Source organism: Ceratotherium simum, chromosome 2 (assembly GCF_057802395.1).
Source record: "Ceratotherium simum simum isolate JZ-2026a chromosome 2, ASM5780239v1, whole genome shotgun sequence".
In the NCBI taxonomy this organism is placed as follows: domain Eukaryota; kingdom Metazoa; phylum Chordata; class Mammalia; order Perissodactyla; family Rhinocerotidae; genus Ceratotherium; species Ceratotherium simum.
In genome coordinates this window covers 75,281,974-75,306,139 of record NC_141901.1, presented here as the reverse complement: position 1 = coordinate 75,306,139, position 24,166 = coordinate 75,281,974, and the positions used below count along the sequence as shown (strand labels likewise).

Here is a 24,166-nt window from a genome sequence, read left to right as displayed (position 1 = left end):
CACTATACAGCCTTTATCTTCACGATAACCCCCAATTTGTGGCTGAGGAAACTGCAACATAGAGATGTTAAGTAAGTATATGATCAAGACCACACCAATAAGTAGCAGCCACAAGATTTTTACCCAGGCATTCTGACCTCAAGAGCCTAGACTCTTAACTATTGTGTTATTTCTTAGGTTCTTGTAATCCTTATTAAAACTGAGGACATACTTTTCCATAAAAACAATATTAGATATTATTACAGATTCACAGACTATTAGAATCAATGGCTATTTCAATGTCTTAGTACAACCTGCTTTAGTGTACAAGTATTTCTTATATGGCATCTTTAACAAATTGTAATCTAGCTTCTATGTAAATGCTTCCAGGGACAACAGATTATGTTACATTTCAAGGCAAACCATTTAATTGTTAGATAACTCAAAATATAAGGAATTTCTCTTTATCCTGTGATAAAATTTTTGCCCTCACTACCCACTGGTTTTAATTCTCTGCCCTGTGGGAAAATAGTAAGTGGACAGCTTCTTTCATAGACAAATGTTTAGGCAAGAATCGTTTCTCTTTCTCATCTTAGGCTAAACACCATCAACTATTTTACAAACAACACATTTCCATACTTTTCCCAACTGAAGGCCTTCTACTCTGAATGCATGCCAGTTCTTTTTAAAAAGTGTGCTTATTATACATTAACTTTATATACCAAATTTTGTGTGGTTTTGATTCCTACGAGTCTTCTATCATTTATGTAAAAGAAAGAAAGGAAGAAAACTTAACTGTTCGCAGATCTGAATAGACTTAACTGTTCAGTCACTGCTATCATGTGCAGGTCATTTATGGACTCAACAGAGATATACTTACACTTCCTATGGTGACTACTACTAGTTAATGCTTATTGAATATTTACTATGCACCATGCCCTTTTCTAAGCTCTTTACGCATAACTTGTTTAATCACAATAATCCTGTGAGGTTGATGCTATTTTCAGATGCGATAACAGATGAGGCACAAAGCTGTTAAGTAACTTACCCCATATTACATGGTTTGTACTGAATCTCAGTGCCAAAACTGAGATTAAAACCTAGACACCCTAAACCGCTATAGTATACTATATATGTGTCTTAGTTTGGGCTGCTCTAACAAAGTACCATATACTAGGTGGCGTAAACAACAGAAATTTATTTCTCAGTTCTGGATGCTGGGAATTCCAAGATCAAGGTGACAGACAGCACAGTCAGAATTCTGGTGACAGCCCTCTTCCTGGTTTGCAGATAGCATCTTCCTGCCGTATCCTCATATGACAGAGACGTCCCTCATGACCTAACTACCTCACCTCCAAATACCGTCACATTAGGGCTTCAACGTATGAATTTTGGGGGGACACGAACATTCCATTCATGGCAGTGGGTTAAGTAGTCCCTTTGTGAGCCTGATCTGAAAACTTAATGTACCTTTTATGTCAGTTTTCTATAAGAATATTTCACTTATGAAATCAGCTTTTGGAGCTGCATTTGTAATTTGGGAAATTCAGTTATAATAGAAATCTTTCTTGAATTTGAATCCCAGCTAATAACTGTGTGACTTTGCCTGTTTCCTGATGTGTAAATGTGGATAATATCTGTCTCAGAAGGTTACTTTAAGGATTAATATGCATACATACACATATTTGTGTGTGTGTATATAATTAATACTGTTATATATGTAAGTGTGCACATATACACAGAGTCTAGTATAATTGTTTACAAGGCTTTTAAATGGCAGAGAAGCAGCATAGCGCAGCAATTATTAAGGTAGACTTTGGAATGGAACTGCCTGTATGACCTTGGGCAAGTTTCTTAACCTCTCTGTGCCCTAGTTTTCTTTTCTGTAATATGGGTTTAATAGTTGTCATAAGGCTGTTTTGAGGATTAATGAGTTTATAAAGCACTTTGATCAGAACTTACACTTTGTAAAATAGTTTATAAATGATAAAATAGTATTATTTTACATAAGTATCTAGCAGCATAGCATCTTTATTTTTGTAAGTTAATAAATTATGTTTAAATGTTTTTGAACTAGTGGACTTTTTTAAAGGAGTATAAAACCAAACATGAAACATATTCATTAAAATAAGTCACACCATCTTTTATTGCAGAGGAGGGAAGGGAACTCTGAAGTACAAAGGTTAAGTAACTTGCAGTTTAGGCAATTTTCCAGTGATTACCAAGTTGCTTGTAACTAAACCAGGTCTAGTACTCTAGCCTTCTAGCTTTTTTTTTCTTCAAGTAAGCAAGGGACCTAGTGTGGCTAGAACACAAAATAATGAACTTTAATATGAAGAATTTTGGTTATGTGGTAGAATCATTAGAAGTGTTTCAACAATAATGGAATACCCAGAAGAATTAGAGTGTTCCATTTGAAGTTTTTGTTTTAAAATAGAAACACCACAGTGTGTTTTATGAGAAACCATGGACTTGAATTTTTGGTTTCCCTACACCCCCATACCATCAATGTGATATCAGTCAATCAATATCCTTGAAACATTTTCCATTGTGACTGAACAGCCTCATAGTAGAAAACAAAATGTGAAGGCTTTTATGCATATGCTTAGGTTATTACTAATTAACGTTAGCATTATATTTGAAGCACTGTTAGTGCTATTTACAAAGAATTGCTTTAGGGGAATTTGTATAATGTTTGGATATGCTTTGTTCTCTAACCAATCAAGTAATAGTAGGGAATTTAGTTTAATTGTTAGTTGATTTGATTTAATTTAAAAATAATAGTATTGGAAAAGCATTGGACAGTGATCGAATTCAGCTTCAGACTCAGTGCAGTCACTTCTACAGTATCCCTGGCAGGTGGTCCTGCAACTCTCCTTGAGCATTTTCTTGGCTTGAATTCTTGTATTATCTGTAAGCATAAGGAGATTCCATTTAGGTGACTTCAAGCTTGTCTCAAACCTTATAATTCTTTATTCTTTGAAAATATTCACTTCCAATTTTGAGCAGCAGCTGGTCCTTGTAAGTAATTTTAACATACTATTTAATTTACAGATTGCCCAAGGACTCCAGATACTCCTAGTAGTGACCCTCGTTGTTCCACTAGCAATAATAGATTGATGGCCTTACAGAAACAATTGGATATAGAACTTAAAGTAAAACAAGGTGCAGAGAACATGATACAAATGTATTCAAATGGATCTTCAAAGGTAAGTACAGTAAATAAATGTAAGTGTATACGGTTAATCCTCATTATTCACAGATTTTGTGTGTATGAATTCACCTACCCAATAAAATTTATATGTAACTCCAATGTCAGTACTCATGACACTTTCACAGTCATTTGTGGACATTCACACAGAGGGGTGAAAAATTTGAGTCATCTGATACGCATATTTACAGCTGCCTTCCTATTTAAGCTCTTATACTGTAAACAGGTGTCCTTTTCCTGGTCTATTTAGTACCACATTTGTTTGCATTTTTGTGCTTTTGGTGATTTTGCTGTTTAAACACTGTATTATGATTTCGGAGACCATTTTAGCCTCCAAATTTGAAAATATCGACAATAAAACAAATTGGAAACAAATGGCTTTTAAAATAATATTTTAAAAATTGCTTATTCCTACCCAGACCAATCAATAAAAAATTTGGCTGTATGAGTAAAGGGTACACAGGAACTCTCCATATTTGCAACTTTTCTGTATATCTAAAATTATTCTAAAACAAAAAGTTTTAATCATTAGTGATTGTTTGGACTAGACCTGTGGGTTCTTGGGGAATCTGGTATGGACATAGAACTCCTAATTGAAAATCAATGTTATGGGGAGCAATTGTTGCTAATGAGAATGTGTCCTTGTTCTGAGGTACAATGTGGAAAAGAAAATGTTGGGAACCACTGAACCTTATTATCATGAAGGTTCTTTCCAATCTAAAGTTCTACAGTTTTATAATTTCCAAAAAGTCTTAGAAAGGTAAATTTATTTTAAAATCCACCTTTCTACTCTCATTTATTTTAAATATTCTTACCTCTGCAAATCAGTGTTTCTTCCATATTTTAATAGATATTTCTTAAGTAGTTTCAGAATAAAAGTTATTAGGTATTTTTTTTTAGTTTAAGAATTTGAATTTGGGGGCGAGGGGGAATCTTTGCTTGGAGCCATGCACTCTACCTACCCACCCAAATGAAATTTGGGAAGATGCTGAAAAGAGAGAAAAGTGTGTATGTTATAAATAAGATTCTTTAAGCTTAATTATGAAAATTAATTGGATTATATGCCATATTTCAAAAGAATTTTTTTATTTTGAGAGAAATATATTTGTTTCTACTTGAGACATTACTTATATATTATGATACTTGATAGCTTTTTATTTCATTAACTTGGAGCATTTAAGTTGGTAAAGCTGAGTTTGTTTGTTTGTTTGTTTGTTTTTTTGTGAGGAGATCAGCCCTGAGCTAACATCCGCCAATCCTCCTCTTTTTTTTGCTGAGGAAGACGGCCCTGGGCTAACATCGGTGCCTATCTTCCTCCACTTTATATGGGACGCCGCCACAGCATGGCTTACCAAGCAGTGCGTCGGTGCGTGCCCGGGATCCGAACCAGCGAACCCCGGGCCGCCGCAGCGGAGCGCGCGCACTTAACCGCTTGCGCCACCGGGCCGGCCCCTTTTTTGTGTTATTTTTATTATTGACCTTTAGTTTTGAGGATTTTTCATTTTTGTCAAATATTATTTTAGACTTTTTTTTAAGGCAAATACTATGTTCTTGGAACTGTGAATGCACCATATTATGCTGAGTGTTTTAAAATTAAATTAAGCCAGCTACCACCCTCTGGAGTAAGGTTTTTTAATCTAGGGTTGATGTATTAGATTGAGATGTTCACGAACCCTTTGAAGTTATAGGAAACGTTAGTGTGTATGTTCAAAGGTGAATGAATGAGTGGGCCATAGGTTTCACCGTATTCTCGAAGTGGTCTGTATACCCTCCCCCCCTAAAAAAATTGAACAGGGTTATGGACATATTAAAAGTAAAACAAACAGATAACTTATAATAACCACAGTTCTAAAATGAACAGGGCTGTGACCAGCCTGATAAAACAAATAGATAATTTTCCAGTAGCCTCTTATTTTTAATTAGGAGATTCATTAATTTAAGAAGGGGTCAAGTGGAGGTCCAGAGCATATTAACAGTTGCTATAGTCTCTGAGGTAGGCCTGACAGTTATTTCTATCTGGATTTGATTTTAACTGTTTTCATTTCTCATCTTTAAACCTCTCAGAGGGTCAAAGTGTATCTTTATGAGATTAGGGAAAATTGTAAATTGAAGTTATGTGGGATATTAATTAATTTAATTTAGTCATTAAGGACTTAACAGTTTGATAGCTATTATACTGGGCTCTGGAGTATGACTGTAATAAAGATAGTGCCTTACACATAGTAGGTACTCAGCAGATAATATTCTGCTTTTGAGAGACCCACTATCTAAAAAGGAGATATCACATGTAAATAATTACAATATATAATAGTGGTATGTTTGAGTTGCTTTAGAAGCACAGTGGGGAAGACTCACTTAACTGCCAGAAGAAATCATTAAAGTCTTAGTATAAGATTTGAAGGATAATTTCTAGTTCAAGAAGGCATTACTTTTCTTTCTAGGGGTAGGGAACTGGAATAGCGTGGCTTGTTCTAAGAAGTGGAAGCACTTTTGTATGGCTGTAGTAGAAGCTCTTGTTTCTTATCCAGCATATCTGAGGGTAGGTAGAATGCACTTCTAATAGTAACAATCCTCAACTGTAACAGTCATTTTCAGTAAAAGGCCATGCCCTCATTGGGAAACAAATCTGAATCTCCAGAAAGGCACATTTTATTTTGGAAAAGTCCTCCAGGTGATTCCAACAGGACTTTTTTTTCCCCATTCCCCACCGTTAGAGCTTTGAGTGAGTAAGGTATAGTGAGAGGTGTAGCATAAATCAAAGACAAACCAGATTATTAGAGTACTTTGGACAAAATTAAGCAGTTGAGATTCTATCTTATAAGATATATGGAGCTGCTGAAAGACATTTAGCAGAGAAAACACATGATCAGATTTAAAGTTTAGAAAGTTCACATCTATCTTCCTCAGACTTGAAGAATTAATCAGAGAGGGTCAGGTCTACAGGCAACAAGTATAAGTATGCTTTTGTAGTTGCCCAGGTTAAACATGCTTCATTCCTCTTGTAACAGCAATGAAAGCAAAGAAGACAGAGTCAAGCTGTTTAGGTAGAATAAATATGTGGTGTCTGGATATGAGAAAGAAGGCAGAGTCAAAGATGATTCTTAGATTGGTTATGTGGACAGACTGGTGAATGTTGGTGCCCTTCACAATGATGGGGAGCAAATTTAGGAATAGGAATGATTAATTCAGTATGGTAGTAAACAATCGTCTTCAGAACTCTGGTTATTAGATTCTGTCTGATAAAATTACTACCCCAGTACATGTTATAGCCAGAGTTGTCCTTTTAAAAGCTAAGTCAGATATTTTCACACTCCTCTTTAAAACCCTTCAGTGGCTTTCTAGCATACTTAGAACAGAATCCAGAGTCCTTACTAGAACTGTGCAAGTTCATACATTGTTTACCCTTGGCTACCTTCTGATCTGATCTTCTAAAACACTTGCTTTCTCTCTCATTACACTCTAGCTATGTTGGCTTCTTTCCTTTGCCTTGAACATACCAACCATGCTCTTACCTCAGGGCCTTTGCATTTACTGTGTCTTTGCCTAGATATCTCTTCTCCCAAGTAATTTCATAGCTTTTTCTCTCACTGCATTACAGTCTCTGCTCAGATGCTACTGCTTCAGCAAACTTTTCACTACTATCCTATGTAAAATAGCAACCCCGTCTCTCCTTATCCCTTTCACTGCATTACCACTACCTGAAATTATGATTATTCAATCAATTTCTTTATCATCTGTTATCAGCATTAGAATGTAAATTTCATGGCCCTAAGTAGCACCATTGGTTTTCAGAATAATCTCTGAGGGCTTGGTAAGACATGTTGAAGAGATGTTTCCTATTCGTGTATTCAGATGACAAACCAAGCTATTTATTAAAATTTGAGGTTCTTTCTAGCCTCTAGCACTTTTTTTCCTTTTTTTAAATACTCCAAGTCTTTTCAGACTTTTTCCTCGGTTGAAAATACTTGGCCATCTATCCAGGCATCCTTCTCCCTAGTCTTCCCATCTTAACATATTCCAATCTTATATATATTAACAGCCCACAAAACTTTTCTGGATTCTCTCAGCAGAAACAGATCCCATCTTCCTTTGAATTTCTCTTTGGCTACTTTTAACATTCTGTTACATATAATAATTATCAATATCTCTTTGATCAAGCTATAAGTTTCAAGAGTAACATCCTAACTGATTAATCTTTGTACTTTCACTGGATATGACAATGTTTAACACATGCAAAGTAAGCCATAAATATGTGATGGAAAAATAAAGATAATGATTGGTTTATTTCTGAAAGCTGTGTGTATGATGTAGTTTATTATAATATCTCACTATGACTTGCAAAACAAAAATAGTTAATTTTTATAAGATAAAAAATATGTAATTTGAAAATATTATAAAATTTATTTTTATTTGTAATTGCAAAATGTACATTTGAAATATAAATATAAGTCATTGTAAAGTGCTAATTACTAATAGTTAACTACTTTTAACTAGTCTATTAGGTTGAACCATATGAAATTGCCTTTTTTTAGTTCAAAATAAGTCAGATATTGACATTTTCATATGGTTCAACCTAATATATATGTAAAAATCTTCCCAAAGTCTTAGCATAAAAGCTAGTATTTCTCTGGTATATAAACCAGTTCATGTACTTTGGACCTACCTTATCTCTTGCCTTAAATACATTAGATGCTCAATAAAAAATCTATTGAATGCCTGAAAGCATAAAACTGACAAAAATTCACTGAATGCCAGAAAGCATAAGACTGACATGTAGTAGCTGTAAATTGCCTGTGACAGGTAATATCCAATGTCAGTTTTAAAAGCCTTCGTCATACTTTGACATCTGTCCAGATATTCCAGAAATCTGTGTGGGAAAATTCACTTACTTTTAAAATGAAATACAAATACTCTTCCTCGCGTGTTGAATGAAATAGTTAAAAAAGGAGTATTTCCAAAGAAGTAAATGACAATGCTACTGTCTTTTCACGTAGTGATAAAATAAGAGTAGCTTAATTGAAAAGCATAGTATTATATGAATAATTAATATTTATACTTTTACATTAGAACTTCATTGAAATAAGATAATTAATCATTATTTTTATTACTCTAAAAGAGAGCATTTTAATGCCAATCGTATGCTAGGCAATATAATTTTAGTTTTAGCTAATGCTTAAAAAAGCTCTATATTTTAGAGAGTGGTATCCCCATTGACATAATTTCTTCAAGAAACCTAAAGCTTGCAGAAGATAGGTAACTAACCCAAGATTATGTATAATAAGATTTGGGCCCAAGTCTATCTGATTGCAAAACGTATTTGTCCCATTATATTAGGAGCTTTTGGAATACTAAGTTTTCCTCTTACTCTGATCTGGTCTCAAATAGAAAAGTTATTTCAAATCTTCATTTTGTCTGATGTTCCTAATACTGGATAGGTGGAGGAATTAAAATAAGAAAAAAATATTTTCATTTTAAATTTGAAGAGTGAATAGATGTATTCATAACAGCAGTCATAGACAAACACCAAATTCAAGCTAATATACTGAAGGGTAAAGCATAATTAACAAAAATTGTGTGTGTCTGTGTGTGTGTACTTCATGGTATAAATTGATATTTAAGGGACTTAGTAAACTCTTTCAGCCCCACTCCTTCATGAAATCTAAATAATAAAGAATGAAATCTGACTAGAAGCTCTTAGATGACTGACCTTGGGAGCAGGAAAGAAATGGAAGAAAAATTTATAAATTTGCTAATAGCTTTTTTCTCTGCTGTGTATTGACCTAACTTGGTGTTTAACATAATATATTTTAACTCACTTTCTTTTTTTCCTTATACAATAGAAATATTGTTTCTCCCACCACACATATCTCCATCCTCCCCTTTATTCAATGTTATAGTGTACTTTATGAGTGTGCATGATTTATTAAAATGATGCTGCACTTCTGATGCTTGTCTCTTAGCTTGTAGTCTTAAGTCTCCTGAAGAAATAGGTTGATTGTATGCTATTTTATTTCCAAATTAATACTGACTGCCTTAGTGATGAAAGTACAGATGCTTAAATAATATGCCAATAAAATAAAATTGGCCTTCCTAACTTGATGCTTAGTTTTTATTTATCGTTTCTTTTTTTTGTGGATTGAAACCTACTGGACTTTGACAACTAATGTAACTGTCTAAGCAGGAGAGGGCATTAACTTCTGTTACTTGTGTTTTATGAAACTTTTGAAAAAAATTCCCGTACAGGCATACCTCAGGTATATCGCGGGTTCAGTTCCAGATCACGGCAATAAAGCGAATATCGAAATAAAATGAGTCACACGAATTTTTTTATTTCCCAGTGCATGTAAAAGTTATGTTTACACTGTACTATAGTCTATTAAGTGTGCAATAGCAGTATGTCTAAAAAAACAATGTACATACCTTAATGAAAAAATATTGCGAAAAAATTCCAACCATCATCTGAGACTTCAGCAAGTTACAATCTTTTTACTAGTGTACGGTCTTGTAAAAAATGCAATATCTGTGAAGCGCAATAAAAACAAAGTATGCCTGTATTAGTTTTCTATGGCTGCTGTGACAAATTATCACAACTTTAGTGGGCTTGAAACAACACAAATTTATTATGTTACAATTTTGTAATTGAGAAGTCTGAAATAGATCTCACTGAGCTAAAATCAAAGTGTCGGCAGGGCTGCATTCCCTTCTGGAGGATGTGAGGGAGAATTTGTTTCCTTGTTCTTTCCAGCTTCTGGAAGCTGCCCACATTCCTTGGCTCATGGCCTTCTTGGTCTTTGCAGCCAACAGCGGGCCCAGTTCTTCTCACATCACTCTGACCTCCTCTTCTGCCTTCCCCATTTAAGGACCCTTGTTATTACATTGGGCCCACCTAGATAACCCAGGATAATTTCTGTATTTTAAGGTTGGATGATTAACAACCTTAACTGCATCTGCTATCTTAATTCCCCTTTGCCATGTAAAGTATCATATTCACAGGGTTCCAGGGATTAGAACATGGACATCTTTGGATGGGTCATTATTTTGCCTACCACAATTCCTAAAATGTAAGTTTTTTGTGACTCTCTGTCAGTAAGATTCAGTGTTATTGGAACTAAACTGAAGTATGACAGTAACATCATTTCACTTAATTCAGGACCTTTCTTAAAGTCTTAAGAGATGTCAAAAGTTTATTTACTATAACTTTCTCCCTAGCTTTATTGAAAAGGTCTTATCTTTTGACATTTAAGAATTTCTAGGGATCTTTCTTATTGTCACCAGTGTTGACAAATGTTGTTTCCTGTATCAGAATTTAAGGGAACACAAAAACTATCTATGATCAGCTATTTTTAAAATTTGTCTACATGTGTGAAGCTCCATGATAATTTAACTGCAATGTAATGGGAGAAGAGGTTTTCTAAAAATTTTAGGCTTAGTTGCGAGGTACCCATCACATAGAGTGCTTCTGAGTTTGAGAGTTGTTGACCATAGTACAGGAAAATTCATTGTATTTTGTGTAAAGCAAAGTAAGAGAAAATTATAAATGTAAATTTGGATTGTTTTTTTAAAACAGTAATAAGATTCACATGCTTTCTCTCAAATTGTCTTAACTAATGTTTTTCTCATTTATTGCCCTATCAGTTTGATGGCTTTTTAAAATAAATATATCTACAAGTATATATATATTATAGTGCTCACAGTGTTCTTTTACCTCTTTTCACTTGCTGATATCATTTTATTTTTTATTATTTTTTTTGTGAGGAAGATCAGCCCTGAGCTAACATCCGTGCTAATCCTCCTCTTTTTTTGCTGAGGAAGACTGGCTCTGAGCTAACATCTATTGCCAATCCTCCTCCTTTTTTTTTTTTCCTCCCAAAGCCCCAGTAGATAGTTGTATGTCGTAGTTGCACATCCTTCTAGTTGCTGTATGTGGGACGCGGCCTCAGCATGGCCGGAGAAGCGGTGCGTCGGTGCGCGCCCGGGATCCGAACCCAGGCCACCAGTAGCGGAGCGCACGCACTTAACCGCTAAGCCACAGGGCCGGCCCTGCTGATATCATTTGATCTTATTTAGAAGCTATGAAAATGTTTTGTCTCTTTATCTGCTTACCTTCTCAAACTTATTTTTAATAGGATCGGAAACTCCATGGCACAGCTCAGCAACTGCTCCAGGACAGCAAGACAAAAATAGAAGTGATACGAATGCAGATTCTTCAGGCAGTCCAGACCAATGAATTGGCTTTTGATAATGGTGATGGAATAGAGATAAATTGTCATTCTTAACATTATGGGCATAGAGTGCTAAGTAAATTTTATATAGGAAAGAAGCAGTGATTCAGAATTAAGGAGTACAAGGCATTGTTTTTTTATATTGAGTTTTTGTCTTTTAATTTTGATGGCTAAAACGGAAGGCTCTATATTTCAACATTGTATCTATTAAATATTATTTCAGTGTTTATTGACTTAAGGGCTAACTTTTAATGTTGTAAGAATTCCTTTCTTTTTCATGACTTTTAATGACTACATATTAGAAAGTCAAATAAATGGTTCAATTAAGTTTTTTTTTTCCTCCCTCTAGCAAAACCTGTCATAAGTCCTCTTGAACTTCGGATGGAAGAATTAAGGCATCATTTTAGGATAGAGTTTGCAGTGGCAGAAGGTGCAAAGAATGTAATGAAATTACTTGGCTCAGGAAGAGTAACAGACAGAAAAGCACTTTCAGAAGTAATTTTAAATAAAAATTTTAACTTAATAAATACATTATTCAAAAAATGTAATTATTTAAATGACAATAATTGTCTTTTCCCTGTTCAAGGCTCAAGCGAGATTTAATGAATCAAGTCAGAAGTTGGACCTTTTAAAGTATTCGTTAGAGCAAAGATTAAATGAACTTCCCAAGAATCACCCCAAAAGCAGTGTTATTATTGAGGAGCTTTCACTTGTTGCATCACCAACACTAAGCCCACGGCAAAGTATGATATCAACACAAAACCAGTATAGTACACTATCCAAACCAGCAGCACTAACAGGTAAGTAGCACATATCTCCTGATTTTTTTTGGTGCATTTTTTGTTTGCTGGTCCTGGTTTAATAAATGAATAAAAAAGTGTGCACAGATTTTTTAAATATAGGGTTAAGTACACATAACATAAAATTTGTTTTAACCATTTTAAATTATACATTCAGAGAGCATTTAGTATATTCACAATGTTGTGTAACTATCACCACTATCTAGTTCCAGATTATTTTTATCCAAAAAGAAACCCCATACCTATTAGGTAGTCACTCTCCATTCCCCCCTCCCCTCAGCACCTGGCAACCACTGTTGGCTTTTTGTCTCTATAGGTTTGTCTGTTCTAGATATTACCTATAAATGGTGTCAAGAGTTCAGAAATAACAGAATTAAAACCAGTGAACCACTGAAGTAGTAATTAGTAAAAGTTTATCGTGCACACACCAGAAGACAGTTTGCAAACTGGGAGCACTCAAACCAAAACATGGAATGAGGCTCAGGGGTATACTGTTAGGAAAGCATCTTATATAATGAGAAAGCAGTTACTGTTTATTCTTCGCAGTGACTGGTTATAATATTAGAATTTTCTTAAATGATACGGAATTGGTCAGTGGATACCTCATATCAACCTTGGGAAACAGTTCAAGTTTTGCTTATGATTTCCAGAAGTATTAGCAAGAAATGACCCAGGTCAAGTTAGTCTTGCAAAATAAGATAAATTAAGCTTTGGAGGTATGACTAAACTGGTTTTCTCTGCTCAGGGAATTTTCAAGGCTGGTCTCCATTTGTTTTTTATTTTAACAATGGAATTATTTAATTTGTGGCCTTCTGTGTCTGGCTTCTTTCACTTAGTGTACTGTTTTCAAGGTTCGTTGTTGTTGTGGCATGTATCAGTACTTCATTCCTTTTTATGGGCTTAATAGTATTCCATTGTGTCATATGCCAGATTTTGTTTATCCATTTATGAATTGATAGGCATTTGGCTTGTTTTTACCTTTTAACTATTGTGAATAGTGTTGCTATGAACACTTGTGTGCAGGTTTTTGTTTGAATACCTGTTTTCAATTATTTTGAGTCCATACCTCAAAGTATAATTACTAGGTTATATGGTAGCTTTATGTTTACACTTTTGAGGAACCGTCAAACTGTTTTCCACAGCGGCTGCATCGTTTTACTTTCCCAACAGCAACATATAAGGGTTCCAATTTCTCCACATCCTCACCAACACTTGTTATTTGCCATTTTTGGATTATGGCCATCCTAGTAGGTCCCAGAGTGAAGTTTCCAACTATTTTTTGTAGATTTGCCTATTTCTCCTTTCAATCACATAAATTTTTGCTTCGTATATTTCCAAGCTCTGTTGTCAAGTTTGTATATAATTTTTATATCTTCTTGATGGATTGATTCTTTTATCAAAATATAATATCCTTGTCTCCAGTGACAGTTTTGCATTTAAAGTCTGTTTTGTCTGAGATTAATATAGCCACCCCAGCTCTCTTTTGGTTACTATTTGCATCAAATGTCTTTTTCTATCCTTTCACTTTCAATTGATTTATGTCTTTGGATCTAAAATGAGTCTTTTTTATAGATTCATATAATTTTTTTTTGTTTGCTTTTTATCCGTTCTGCCAATCTCAGCCTTTTTCTTGAACAGTTCAATCCATATATGTTTAAGGTAATTACTGATAAGGTGCAATGCAATTCTGATGCTAACTACCCAGAGTTAGGTCAAATTTCATAGGTTAATGGCACAGTCTCCCCCAACACTGCCCTCGTTTCAGACACAAGTTGCAAGCTTGGGGTTTCCCCAACAGCCCACACTTCTGACCTACTGGCTGCAAATTCAGGGATTCCTGCTACCACCTCAGGCTCAATAATTCCGTAGAACAACTCACAGAACTCAGGAAAGCTCTACATTCACAATTACAGTTTTATTATAAAGGATGCAAATTAGGACCAATCAAAAGAAAGACACATAGGGAGAGGTTTGGAAGGGTCTCAAATGTGAAGCTTCCTCGTCATCAGCATTCATCACCCTCTCAGCACGTCAATTTGTGTTTCCAACCAGAAATCTCACTTTAGCTGTGAGTATTCAGAGTTTTTATTATGGCTTTAATTATGTAGGAGTGATTGATTAAATCATTGGCTACTTGATTTCAATCAATCTCCAGCTTCCCAGCCCTTCTCAGAAGGTCAGGAGGTCAGGCTGATATTATGTGACTCAAAGCACCAGCCCTGGAATTGTATGGTTGGTCTTTCTGGCATAGTCAGCCCCCATCTTGCAACTGTCTGGGTGCCTTCTATGAGTCACGTAAACTCACATGTGGTCTGAGCGGCCTGTCATGAATAACAAAGACACGGTTATCACTGGGGAAATTGCAAGTGTGTAAAGGGTCCCTCCCAAGAACCAGGGATTGAATTTTTCTACTTTACCTTTTTGATTCCCTCCTTGTTTCCTTTTCTGTATGTTTTAAGTTGTTTTCTTAGTGGTTACACTGGTGATTACAATTAACATTCTAAATTTGTAACAGTCTTGTTTGAATTGATACCAACTTATCTTCAATAGCCTACCAAAACTCTGCTCCTATACAGCTGTGCTTCCTGGTCTGTCTTTCTTTGTTGTTGTCACAGATTATGTCTTTATACACTGTATGCCCATTAGCATAGATCATAATTATTGTTTCATGCATTTGTCTTTTAAGTCAGAAAGGGAACAGTTACAAACCAAAAATGTAGTAATACTGGCTTTTATATTTATCTATGTAGTTAGTTTTACTGGTGTTATTTTTTTCTGTGATTTTGAGTTGCTGTCTAATGACCTTTCATTTCAATCTGAATGACTTCTTTTAGCATTTCTTCTGGGAAGATCTGCTAGTGACAAACTGCTTTAACTTTTCTTTATCTGGGAATCTCTTATTTTCTCCATTTTTGAAGGATGGTTTTGCTGTATATACAATTCTTGGTTGATAAGTTTTTTTCTTCCGGCACTTTAAAAATGTCAGTCCAGTCCCTCCTGGCCGCAGTTTATGCTTTCTGATGAAAAATTGAGGATTCCTTGTAAGTGATGAGTTGCTTCTCTCTTGCTGCTTTTAAGATTTCCCTTTGTCTTTGGTTTTTTCACAGTGTGATATAATGTGTCTCAGAATGGTAATCTCTTTTGAGTTTATCCTACTTGGATTCTTTGAGCTTTTTGATGTATAGATTCATGTCTTTCATCAAATTTGGAAAGTTTTCAGCCATTATCTCTTCACGCATTTGTTCTACAACTTTTTCTCCTTCTGAGACTCCCATAAGTGTATGTTTGTATTCTTGATGTTATCCCAGCAATCACTTAGTCTCTGTTTACGTTTTTTTTTGAGAACAACAAATGTTTATTAATATGCAGGCATTTTGGGGGCCAGAGACACAGATGTAAACACAAAAACAGGCATCAGCTTTCATAGATATCAGAAATTACAAGGGTGAGGCAAACATCAGTAGTCAGAGAGTCTTCCCACCAGCAAGCTCCCATCAGCTCTATTCACAAATATGAATCATGCCTCTCTGGTTTGAACCACCAAAATCTCTCCCAAAAACCTGGCTTTAGTAGAGCTCAAAGAGAAGCTCTCATAAAGGCCCTTAGGGTAATGAAGCCCGTTATCAAATTGGTTAGATCAGTTGCAAACCATCTTTAATATCATTAAGTTTTGTCCCCTGCTTTTTTTTGTTTTTAATTAGGAACATACACATTTAGTGTTCTAATGTCTTACTGATCAATTTACTTTTTGTGTGTGTGTGTGTGTGTGTGTGTGTGTGTGTGTGTGTGTGTGAGAGGAAGATTAGCCCTGAGCCAACATCTGATGCCAATTCTCCTCTTTTTGCTGAGAAAGACTGGCCCCGGGCTAACATCCGTGCCCATCTTCCTCTACTTTATATGGGACACTGCCACAGCATGGCTTGACAAGCGGTGCGTCGGTGCACGGCCGGGATCCAAACCCGTGAACCCTGGGCCACCAAAGCAGAGCGCACGCACTTAACCACTATGCCACCAGGCTAGCCCCTCAATTTATTTTTTTATCATTATAAATATTTTCTTTTATCTCTGAAAATGCTCTTTGACTTGCAGTTTATCTATCCTGAAAATCTAATTGAAGTTGTTAGTTTACTATATTTTTTCTTTTTTTAAGACAGCTTTATTTATATATATAAACTGCACATATTTGATGTGTACGAATTAATAACTTTTGAAATATCAACCCCTAAAAGTTTCCATGTATCCTTTATAAACCTTCATTTTAGTATTATTTTTGATATGTATTTAACTCTACAATCTTGATATTTGAATAGCATTTGCTCTTGTTTTCTCTGTTCTTCCTTTCCTGCCCTTTGTAGTTGTTACTGAAACAAATACATCTATTATTCCATTTCATCTCCCATGACGTTCTTTTAGATATACCTTTGTCTGTGTGTTTTTATTGCTTGCTTTAGAGATTTCAAGTATGCATGTTGAACTTTTTGCAATCTATGATCACAGCATCAGATTCTTACCTCCAAATCAGTTTAAGAATTTTATGAAGAAATATTTGCAAATCCTTCCACGCCACCCTTTTGTGTTCTTGTTGTAATATATTTTACTTCTATGTATGCCTTAAAAATCTACATCCTTGAGTTTTGTTTTTACTTTAACAAGCTAAGAACTTTAAGGATATAGTTTGCTTTTTTACAGAGTATTTTTTTCGGAAAACAAAACAAAACATTGTCTTTGATATTTAATGACCCATTTATTCTTTTTGTTCTTCATTTCTTCTTCTTGTACTTAAGATTTTATCTATTATAATTTCCCTTTAGCCTATGAAATTTCTTTTAGCATTTATTGTAGTGAAGATGTGCTACAGTCTAATTCTTTACTTCTTCCATATGTTTCACCTCCATTTTTTAAGAATATTATCGGTAGATGTAGAAATCTCTATTTTTTTTCTTTCAGCTCTTTAAAAATATGATTTCATTGTCTTCTGGCTTTTATTTTTCTATTGTGAGAAGTAAGCTGTAATTCTTATCAATGTTTCTCTTTATGTAATGTCCCTCATTCCCCAGCTGCTTCAATAATGTAGAATTACACTCACTTTTCTTCATTTTTTTTCCTTTCTGCTCTTAAGATTGGATGCTTTCAATCAACTTATCTTCCACATTCGCTGATTCTTCTGCCTTCTCAAATCTGCTGTTTAATCTCTCTAGTAAATTTTTAAAGTTTCAGTTATTGTACTTTTCAGCTCTAGGATTTCTATTTGGTTATTTATAAGTTCCGTATCTTTATTAATATTCTCTATTTGTTGAAACACCATTCTCCTTTTTTCCTTTTGGTTTCTTTTAGGTCTTTGACCATATGTAAGATAGTTAATGTAAAGTCTTTGTCTAGTAAATCCAGTGTTTCCTCAGGGACAGTTTTGGTTAATTTCTGCTTTTCTTGTGAATCAACCATACTCTTTACTTCTGTGCTTGCCTCATAATTTTTGATTGAAAACTGGGTATTGTGAATATTATAATGTGTAATTCTGGAAGATACTCCCCTTCCCCAGCATTTCTTTTTGCTGTTTAATATAGGATGTATGTTACTGACTTTTATAAACTATTTTGTAAGATTATTCTTTGTCAGTTGAAGTCTAGTAGTTGAGTTAGTAGTCAACAAGTGTTTTGACAGACACTCTTTTAATGCCTGCAGGCAGAAAAATTTTTTTTGCCCTGTCTTTGCAGCTGGGCTCAGCGTTTGTATGCTGGGGCATACCTTCAGCATTCACCCAGGCATTTTACAACTCTGCTTTTGCTTACACAGAGCTTGAAGATCAGCCAGATGTGAGAGTTTAGGCCCTTCTCAGGTTTCTTCTGAGGATGTCTCTTGCTTGTACCCAGCTTTCTAGGTTCCCAGTTATATGTAGAAGCATTGCAAAGCCCTTATTCCCCAACATATGTCACACTCGAGCCTTTCCTCCAAGATTCTCTGGGATGTCTGTTGTTTGTCCCAGCTGATAGCCTTTGCCCCAGGCTGCAGTGGCTGGTTCATTTGCCTTTAAAGGCCCTCCACTTAGCTATTTCTCTGCCCTGAGAAATTTTCTAGTTAGGTGAAAAAAAAAGCAAGCCTTCTGTGTTAGTTCTTCAGGGAACCTCAGACAGGTCAATGCAGGTAACCACAGTTTTTTTAGAATGAGATATTCTCTGCTCCCTCTGGCACCAGGAACCTACACCAGGAATGCAGGCTGCTATCTTCAAGACCATCACCAAGCCTTTGGATGGGTTGAGGGGGGGGAGGCAAAGGTAATTTAAAACACCACACAGCTCTTTCTACCAGAGTATTCATTGCCTTTTTTGATTAAACATTTGCTTGATGGCAGTAAACCTTTGACTGTTTTCTAGATTTCTGATAAAGTTTATTCTAGCATTTTTTGCTAGGTTTTTTCTGTTCCTGTGTTTCTATAGAGAAACTGCCTTTGGACTTGGCTACTTGACCATTTTCTCTGAGGATCACCTACAGAGGTTTTTATGGCCTGTGTGAATATGCCATATTTTTGTTACAAAGACTTCCCTCACCCAGAAATCCTTAAATTGTCGTATCAATGTGAATGTCAACAAGGGCTTTACCTTAAAAATAATGTTATTCAATATTTTGAAGACAAGAAAGTGTTCTTCAGAGTTGCATAGCATGCTATCACATTCTAGTAGTTTTAGGTATCATTAATCAGTTTTATACTATGGCAAACTTCTACATTAAAACTTGAAGGACAAATTTACAGTTAACTAAGCCATTACCACTATTAGGATCAGTCTAAACCTGCAGTTACCAAATTGAGTTCCTAAATCCGGGGCACCCTGAGATGCCAAAGTGAATTCACAGGAGTGCAACAGCATATTTTAAGTTTTGGAGGGAAACAGAGTTATTTCATTTCCTGTAGTCCTCATTCAAACTTTGAGCTCAAAGTAATTACACTTTCAGCATTAGGTGGAGCTACATTCCTTTTGATGATGTCATATATTGATGAAGCTGGGTTTTCCTTCATTGCTGTCATAAGAAGTACCATGTGAAAATCAATGTGGAATAAAAAATAAAGGTGGCGGTTTCCAATCTTAATTCCAGAGTTTGCTATGTTGTACAATGCTCAACAGGTACACATCCCATTAGGAAGTGATCATAGTTATTTAAGAGTGACATAAGATTACTTTTTCTTTCAAGTTATGTGTATTATTTTACAAATAGTTATGAATTTGTTAGATATCCTGTGAAACAGAACTATTAGGTATATCCTTCCTACTAGAAACACAGTGAAAAAATTGAGACACTAGGTTACCTTGAAATGAGAAAACTTGGGAACCTCTGGTCTGAACCCTCCATTTTATTTAAAATGTTTAAAATACTTGTTATTTAAAGTGTCTATCTTTCCAGCCACATCTTCTATAACTCCTACCGTGAATCTTCTATCATAATTAAACTGGTTTGTGCACAGTGCCTGATTAACATCTTTGCCTTATTATCCATCTTCTTATTGTATTTTTTAAAATTAAAGCTAGAAGATAGACCTGTGAAGAACAAAAACCTTGTCATCTACCTACATGTAATCCTAGCTCCTTACACGGGACACTTAATACATTCAGCAGATACTTGAGAAATATTATTTGATAGTAAAGTAGGGACTATACTTATTATCTAAGTTTCATCATCTTATTGCTCAATGCTGAACACATTATTAATATTTAATAATTTCTGAATGATTCATTGATTAAAATATGGTTGTCGAATATTTGGAAATTAACAATATTTCTAGAAATGTAATAAAGCCACATTTTAGAAAATCAGGTGGTATGGCTGAAAACTTTTTTCCTTTTCTATTCAGGTCAGCTCCTCTCTCCAAGTCTTTAACTTCCTTTCAGTTCTCTCTTTCCCTGTTCTTCATTCTCTTACTGAACTTTAGTCAAAGTGATGTAAATCACCAGTCTTAAAGGAGGTATGTTACACAGTCATGCATCTCTTAATGACGGGATACATTCTGAGAAATGTGTCGTTAGGTGATTTCATCATGGTGTGAACATCATACTGAGGGGAACAACATTTGCCACCCCAAAAGTGTCTCTTTAACATGAAGATTATTATAGGCTTGTTATTTTTAAGAAACAAAAGACTTAGAAAGTTTTTCTCATTACCTCCCCCATAACTTCCTAAAAGAATTCAGATTAAAAAAAACCTGTTTCAGGAAATGAGCTATCACCTTAGCATAACATGAACTAGGTGGTAGACAGGGAGCAACCTGGAAAAGCCTGTCTGTTGGGGTCCCCTGTGTTCTTCTGTTTCTGTGTGGCTAAATACTTGTTTTCCAAACACTTGCTCCTTTTCACCTACTTGTGAATTGCCCTCCTTCCCTTTGAAGTCTCTGACTCTCCCCACCCCCAACTTCTTTTGTCTTTAGCTGAGGATGGTGTTTAAGGTGAGGGCTCTGGCCATTTTGGGAAGTTATTCGGTTTTCTAGGGTTTCTCCCATGTATATGTATTACTAAATTTTTGTTTGTTTTCCTCCTATTAATCTGTCTCATGTCAATTTAATACTTAGACCAGCCTAGAAGAAACTAGAAAGGTAGAGGAAAATTTCTTCCTCCCTACAGTACTTACACAAACCTAGATGGTATGGCCTACGGCACACCTAGGCTATATGGTCCTAATCTTATGGGACCACCATCATATATGCAGTACATCATTGACCAAAATGTTATATGGCACGTGACTGTAATTTTTAAAACATTTTGGTTTTTAAGTTCCTACTGGACTTTAAACTAAATGTGGAGTAAGTAGGAAAAGAAATAGTATTAGTGTTAGTAAGAGATTAGACATGATGAAGGATTAGCGTGGATAAATAGTAGGAGCATTTACAGTCCTGAGTTTTTCACTGTATGCTATTATTTGTGGTTTATCTCATTTATACTCTGGTTTCCTTTGTGGTTGTATGATTATAATACTGAAATTTGGAAATTTGTTGCTACTTTGATATAAGGCATAATTGAAATTTTTGGTGCACATTTGAGACATTTACTAGTTTTTATAAAAGAAGATTTCCGGGGCTGGCCCCGTGGCGCAAGCGGTTAAGTGCGCACACTCCGCTGCAGAGGCCCGGGGTTCACCAGTTCGGATCACGGGCACACACCGATGCACCGCTTGTCAAGCCATGCTGTGGCAGCGTCCCATAGAAAGTAGAGGAAAATGGGCATGGGTGTTAGCTCAGGGCTGGTCTTCCTCAGCAAAAAGAGGAGGATTGGCAGATGTTAGCTCAGGGCCCATCTTCCTCAAAAAAAAAATAAAATAAAAAAATAAAAGAAGATTTCCTTAGAATTAAAAAATGTTACTCAGTTGTACTAAGATGAAATACTGAATTAGTAAAATGGATATAAAATAGTTTTTCTAGAAAGTTAAAACAAACAAAAAAGCATTCACTTGTTCTAATGGAATTCATAGCTACTGCTTATGAATACAAACATTTACTTCTTGGATTTGCTTGTTTTAAAAATTTCATATTGTGGGTTATAAAAGTAAAAAATGTAATTTTAAGCTATTTCTAATATGGTTATATGCAATTGCAACTGTGTCACCTCATAAAAGAAAGAAACCTCTAGATGCTTAATAAAGATCTTAAATCTCGCCAGATTTTTTTTTTCCTAAATGAAAGCAGGTGTTGAGCATTGTCATCTCATAATATGTTGAAATTACTAAAATATTTAATAAGCTACCAGAGTTTGAAATAGTAGCCAGATGTTTTCAGTTTCCCCAGGATGACTTTTACAGCTGAGCATTTACAGTGGAAATGAGCTAAGTTTGCCAGTTTAACAACAACAAACAAGCAACTAAAACACACAAAGACAAATTGTTTCTTTTGAACTAAAATTAAAATGAAATCCATTATACTCAATCTGTGTTAACACTTGGCAGTTAGATAAGATTTCCATAGCCTAATCAAACATAAGATTGAAGCTTCCCCTCCACCTTTAGAGGCTTTATTGAGACATAATTTACATACCATAGAGTTAACCCATTTTAAGTATACAGTTCTATGATTTTTAGTAAATGTATATAGGTTTGCCCCCATCATCAACATCCAGTTTTTAGAACAGTTTTATGGAGATATAATTGACATACAGTAAACTGTACAGATTTAAAGTGTATAATTTGAGAGGTTTTTTCATATATTTAAAATCATGAAACACCACAATCAAGATAATTAGTACCTCCATCATTCCCAAAAGTGTCCTCGTGTGCCTCTATGTAATCCCTCTTTCCTGCTCTTCTCATACTCTCCCTCCTGACAACTGTTCCTAGGCATTCACTGACCCGTTTCTGTCACTAGGTAATTAGTTTGCATTTTGTAGAATTTTATATAAATGGAATAATACACTATATACTGTTTTCTTTTGGGGGCTGTCCGGCTTTTTTCACTCTAAATACGTATTTCGATATTCATCTATGTTGTGTGTATCAATAGTTCCTTTCTATTTATTGTTAGTGGTATTCAATTGTCTGGATATACCACAATTTATTTCTCCATTCCCCTTAGATTGATATATCAGTTGTTTCTCAAATGTAGCTGCTGATAACATCCTTGTGCAGTTGTTGTGTAAACATAGATTTCAGTTCACTTGGGTAAAAACCTAGAAATGGTATGGCTGGATCATGTAATCAGCTGATAATGGATTCTTTACTAATTTTTATACCTGAAAGGTCTTTATTTTTTAAAGATATTTTCAGTAGGTTTAGAACTCTAAGTTCACAGTTTCTTTTTTTTCCCTCAGTACTTTAATGATGGTGCTTCTCTGTCTTGCTTTCATTGTTTGTGATGAGAATTCCACTGCCATCCTAATCTTTGTAATATCATTTTTCTCTGGCTGCTTTTAATATTTTCTCTTTTATCACTTGTTTTGAGAAATTTGATTAGGGTATGCTTTGGTGTGATTTACTTATTTTTTTTTGCTTGGTGTTCATTGATTTCTTGGATACTTCTTGTCTTATATGTTTCATCGAATTTGGAGAATTTTCAGCCATTAGTTTTTCAGATATATTTTCTGTTCCCTATTCTCTCTGCTCTTCATCAGGGACTTCAATTACACATATATTAGGCCACTTGAAGTTAAACTGACAATTCACATATGAACTGTTCCTTTTTTTTCTCCCAAATCTTTCCATTCTGTCTCCTATTTTTTATCATTTTTATTGCTCTAGCCTCAAGCTCACTAACCTTTTCTTTTGCAGTGCACAGTCTGCCACCAATCCCATCCAGTGTATTTTTCTTTAAATCTCAGACATTGTAGTTTTCATCGCTAGAAATTTTTTTTGGATCTTTCTGATTTCTTCCATGTCTCTATTCAACTTTTTGAATAGGTGGAATATAGTTATAATAACTGTGTGAATGTGTTTATCTGCTAATCTTAACATTTATGTCAGCTTTGGATTGGTTTTCATTTGATTTTTTGTTTTTCTTATTACGGGTCCTATTTTTGTGTTATTTGCTTGCCTGGTGTGATAGGCAGAATTTTAAGAATGACCCCTGCAACCCTTCTCCTGTGAATATGATGGGATATAACTACTGTGCTAATATTATGGTATATGGCAAAAGGGATTTTGCGTATGTGATTAAGGTTACTAATCAGTTGACTTTGAGTTAATGTAAAGGGCAGTTATCTGGGTGGGCCCAGTATAATCACATGAGTCCCTTGAAAACAGAGAATTTTCTCTGGCCTGTGGCAAAAAGGAAAGTCAGAGAAATCCAAATCATGAAAAGGATTCTATGTGCCATTGTTGGCTTGAAGATGGAGGGGGCCATGTGACAAGGAATGCAAGTGGCCTCTAGAATTTGAAGACAGCCCGTGGCTGTCAGCCAACAAGGAAATAGAGTCCTCAATCCTATGGCTACAAGAAACTGGATTCTGCCGACAACCTGAATGAGCTTGGAATCAAGCTTCTTCAGAGCT

At 35.1% G+C, this 24,166-nt stretch overlaps 1 protein-coding gene across 1 annotated transcript in view; it reads left to right on the top strand.

Annotated features, from left to right (window-relative positions):
• The window catches only part of PKN2 (protein kinase N2), a 130,346-nt gene that overhangs the window by 61,045 nt on the left and 45,135 nt on the right, over positions 1–24,166 (top strand). Inside the window, exons 3-6 of the mRNA XM_004442905.3 lie at positions 3,034–3,188; positions 11,317–11,434; positions 11,762–11,907; positions 11,999–12,212. Coding sequence (XP_004442962.1) covers positions 3,034–3,188; positions 11,317–11,434; positions 11,762–11,907; positions 11,999–12,212 — 633 coding nt within the window. The remainder of the gene's footprint in view (positions 1–3,033; positions 3,189–11,316; positions 11,435–11,761; positions 11,908–11,998; positions 12,213–24,166) is intronic.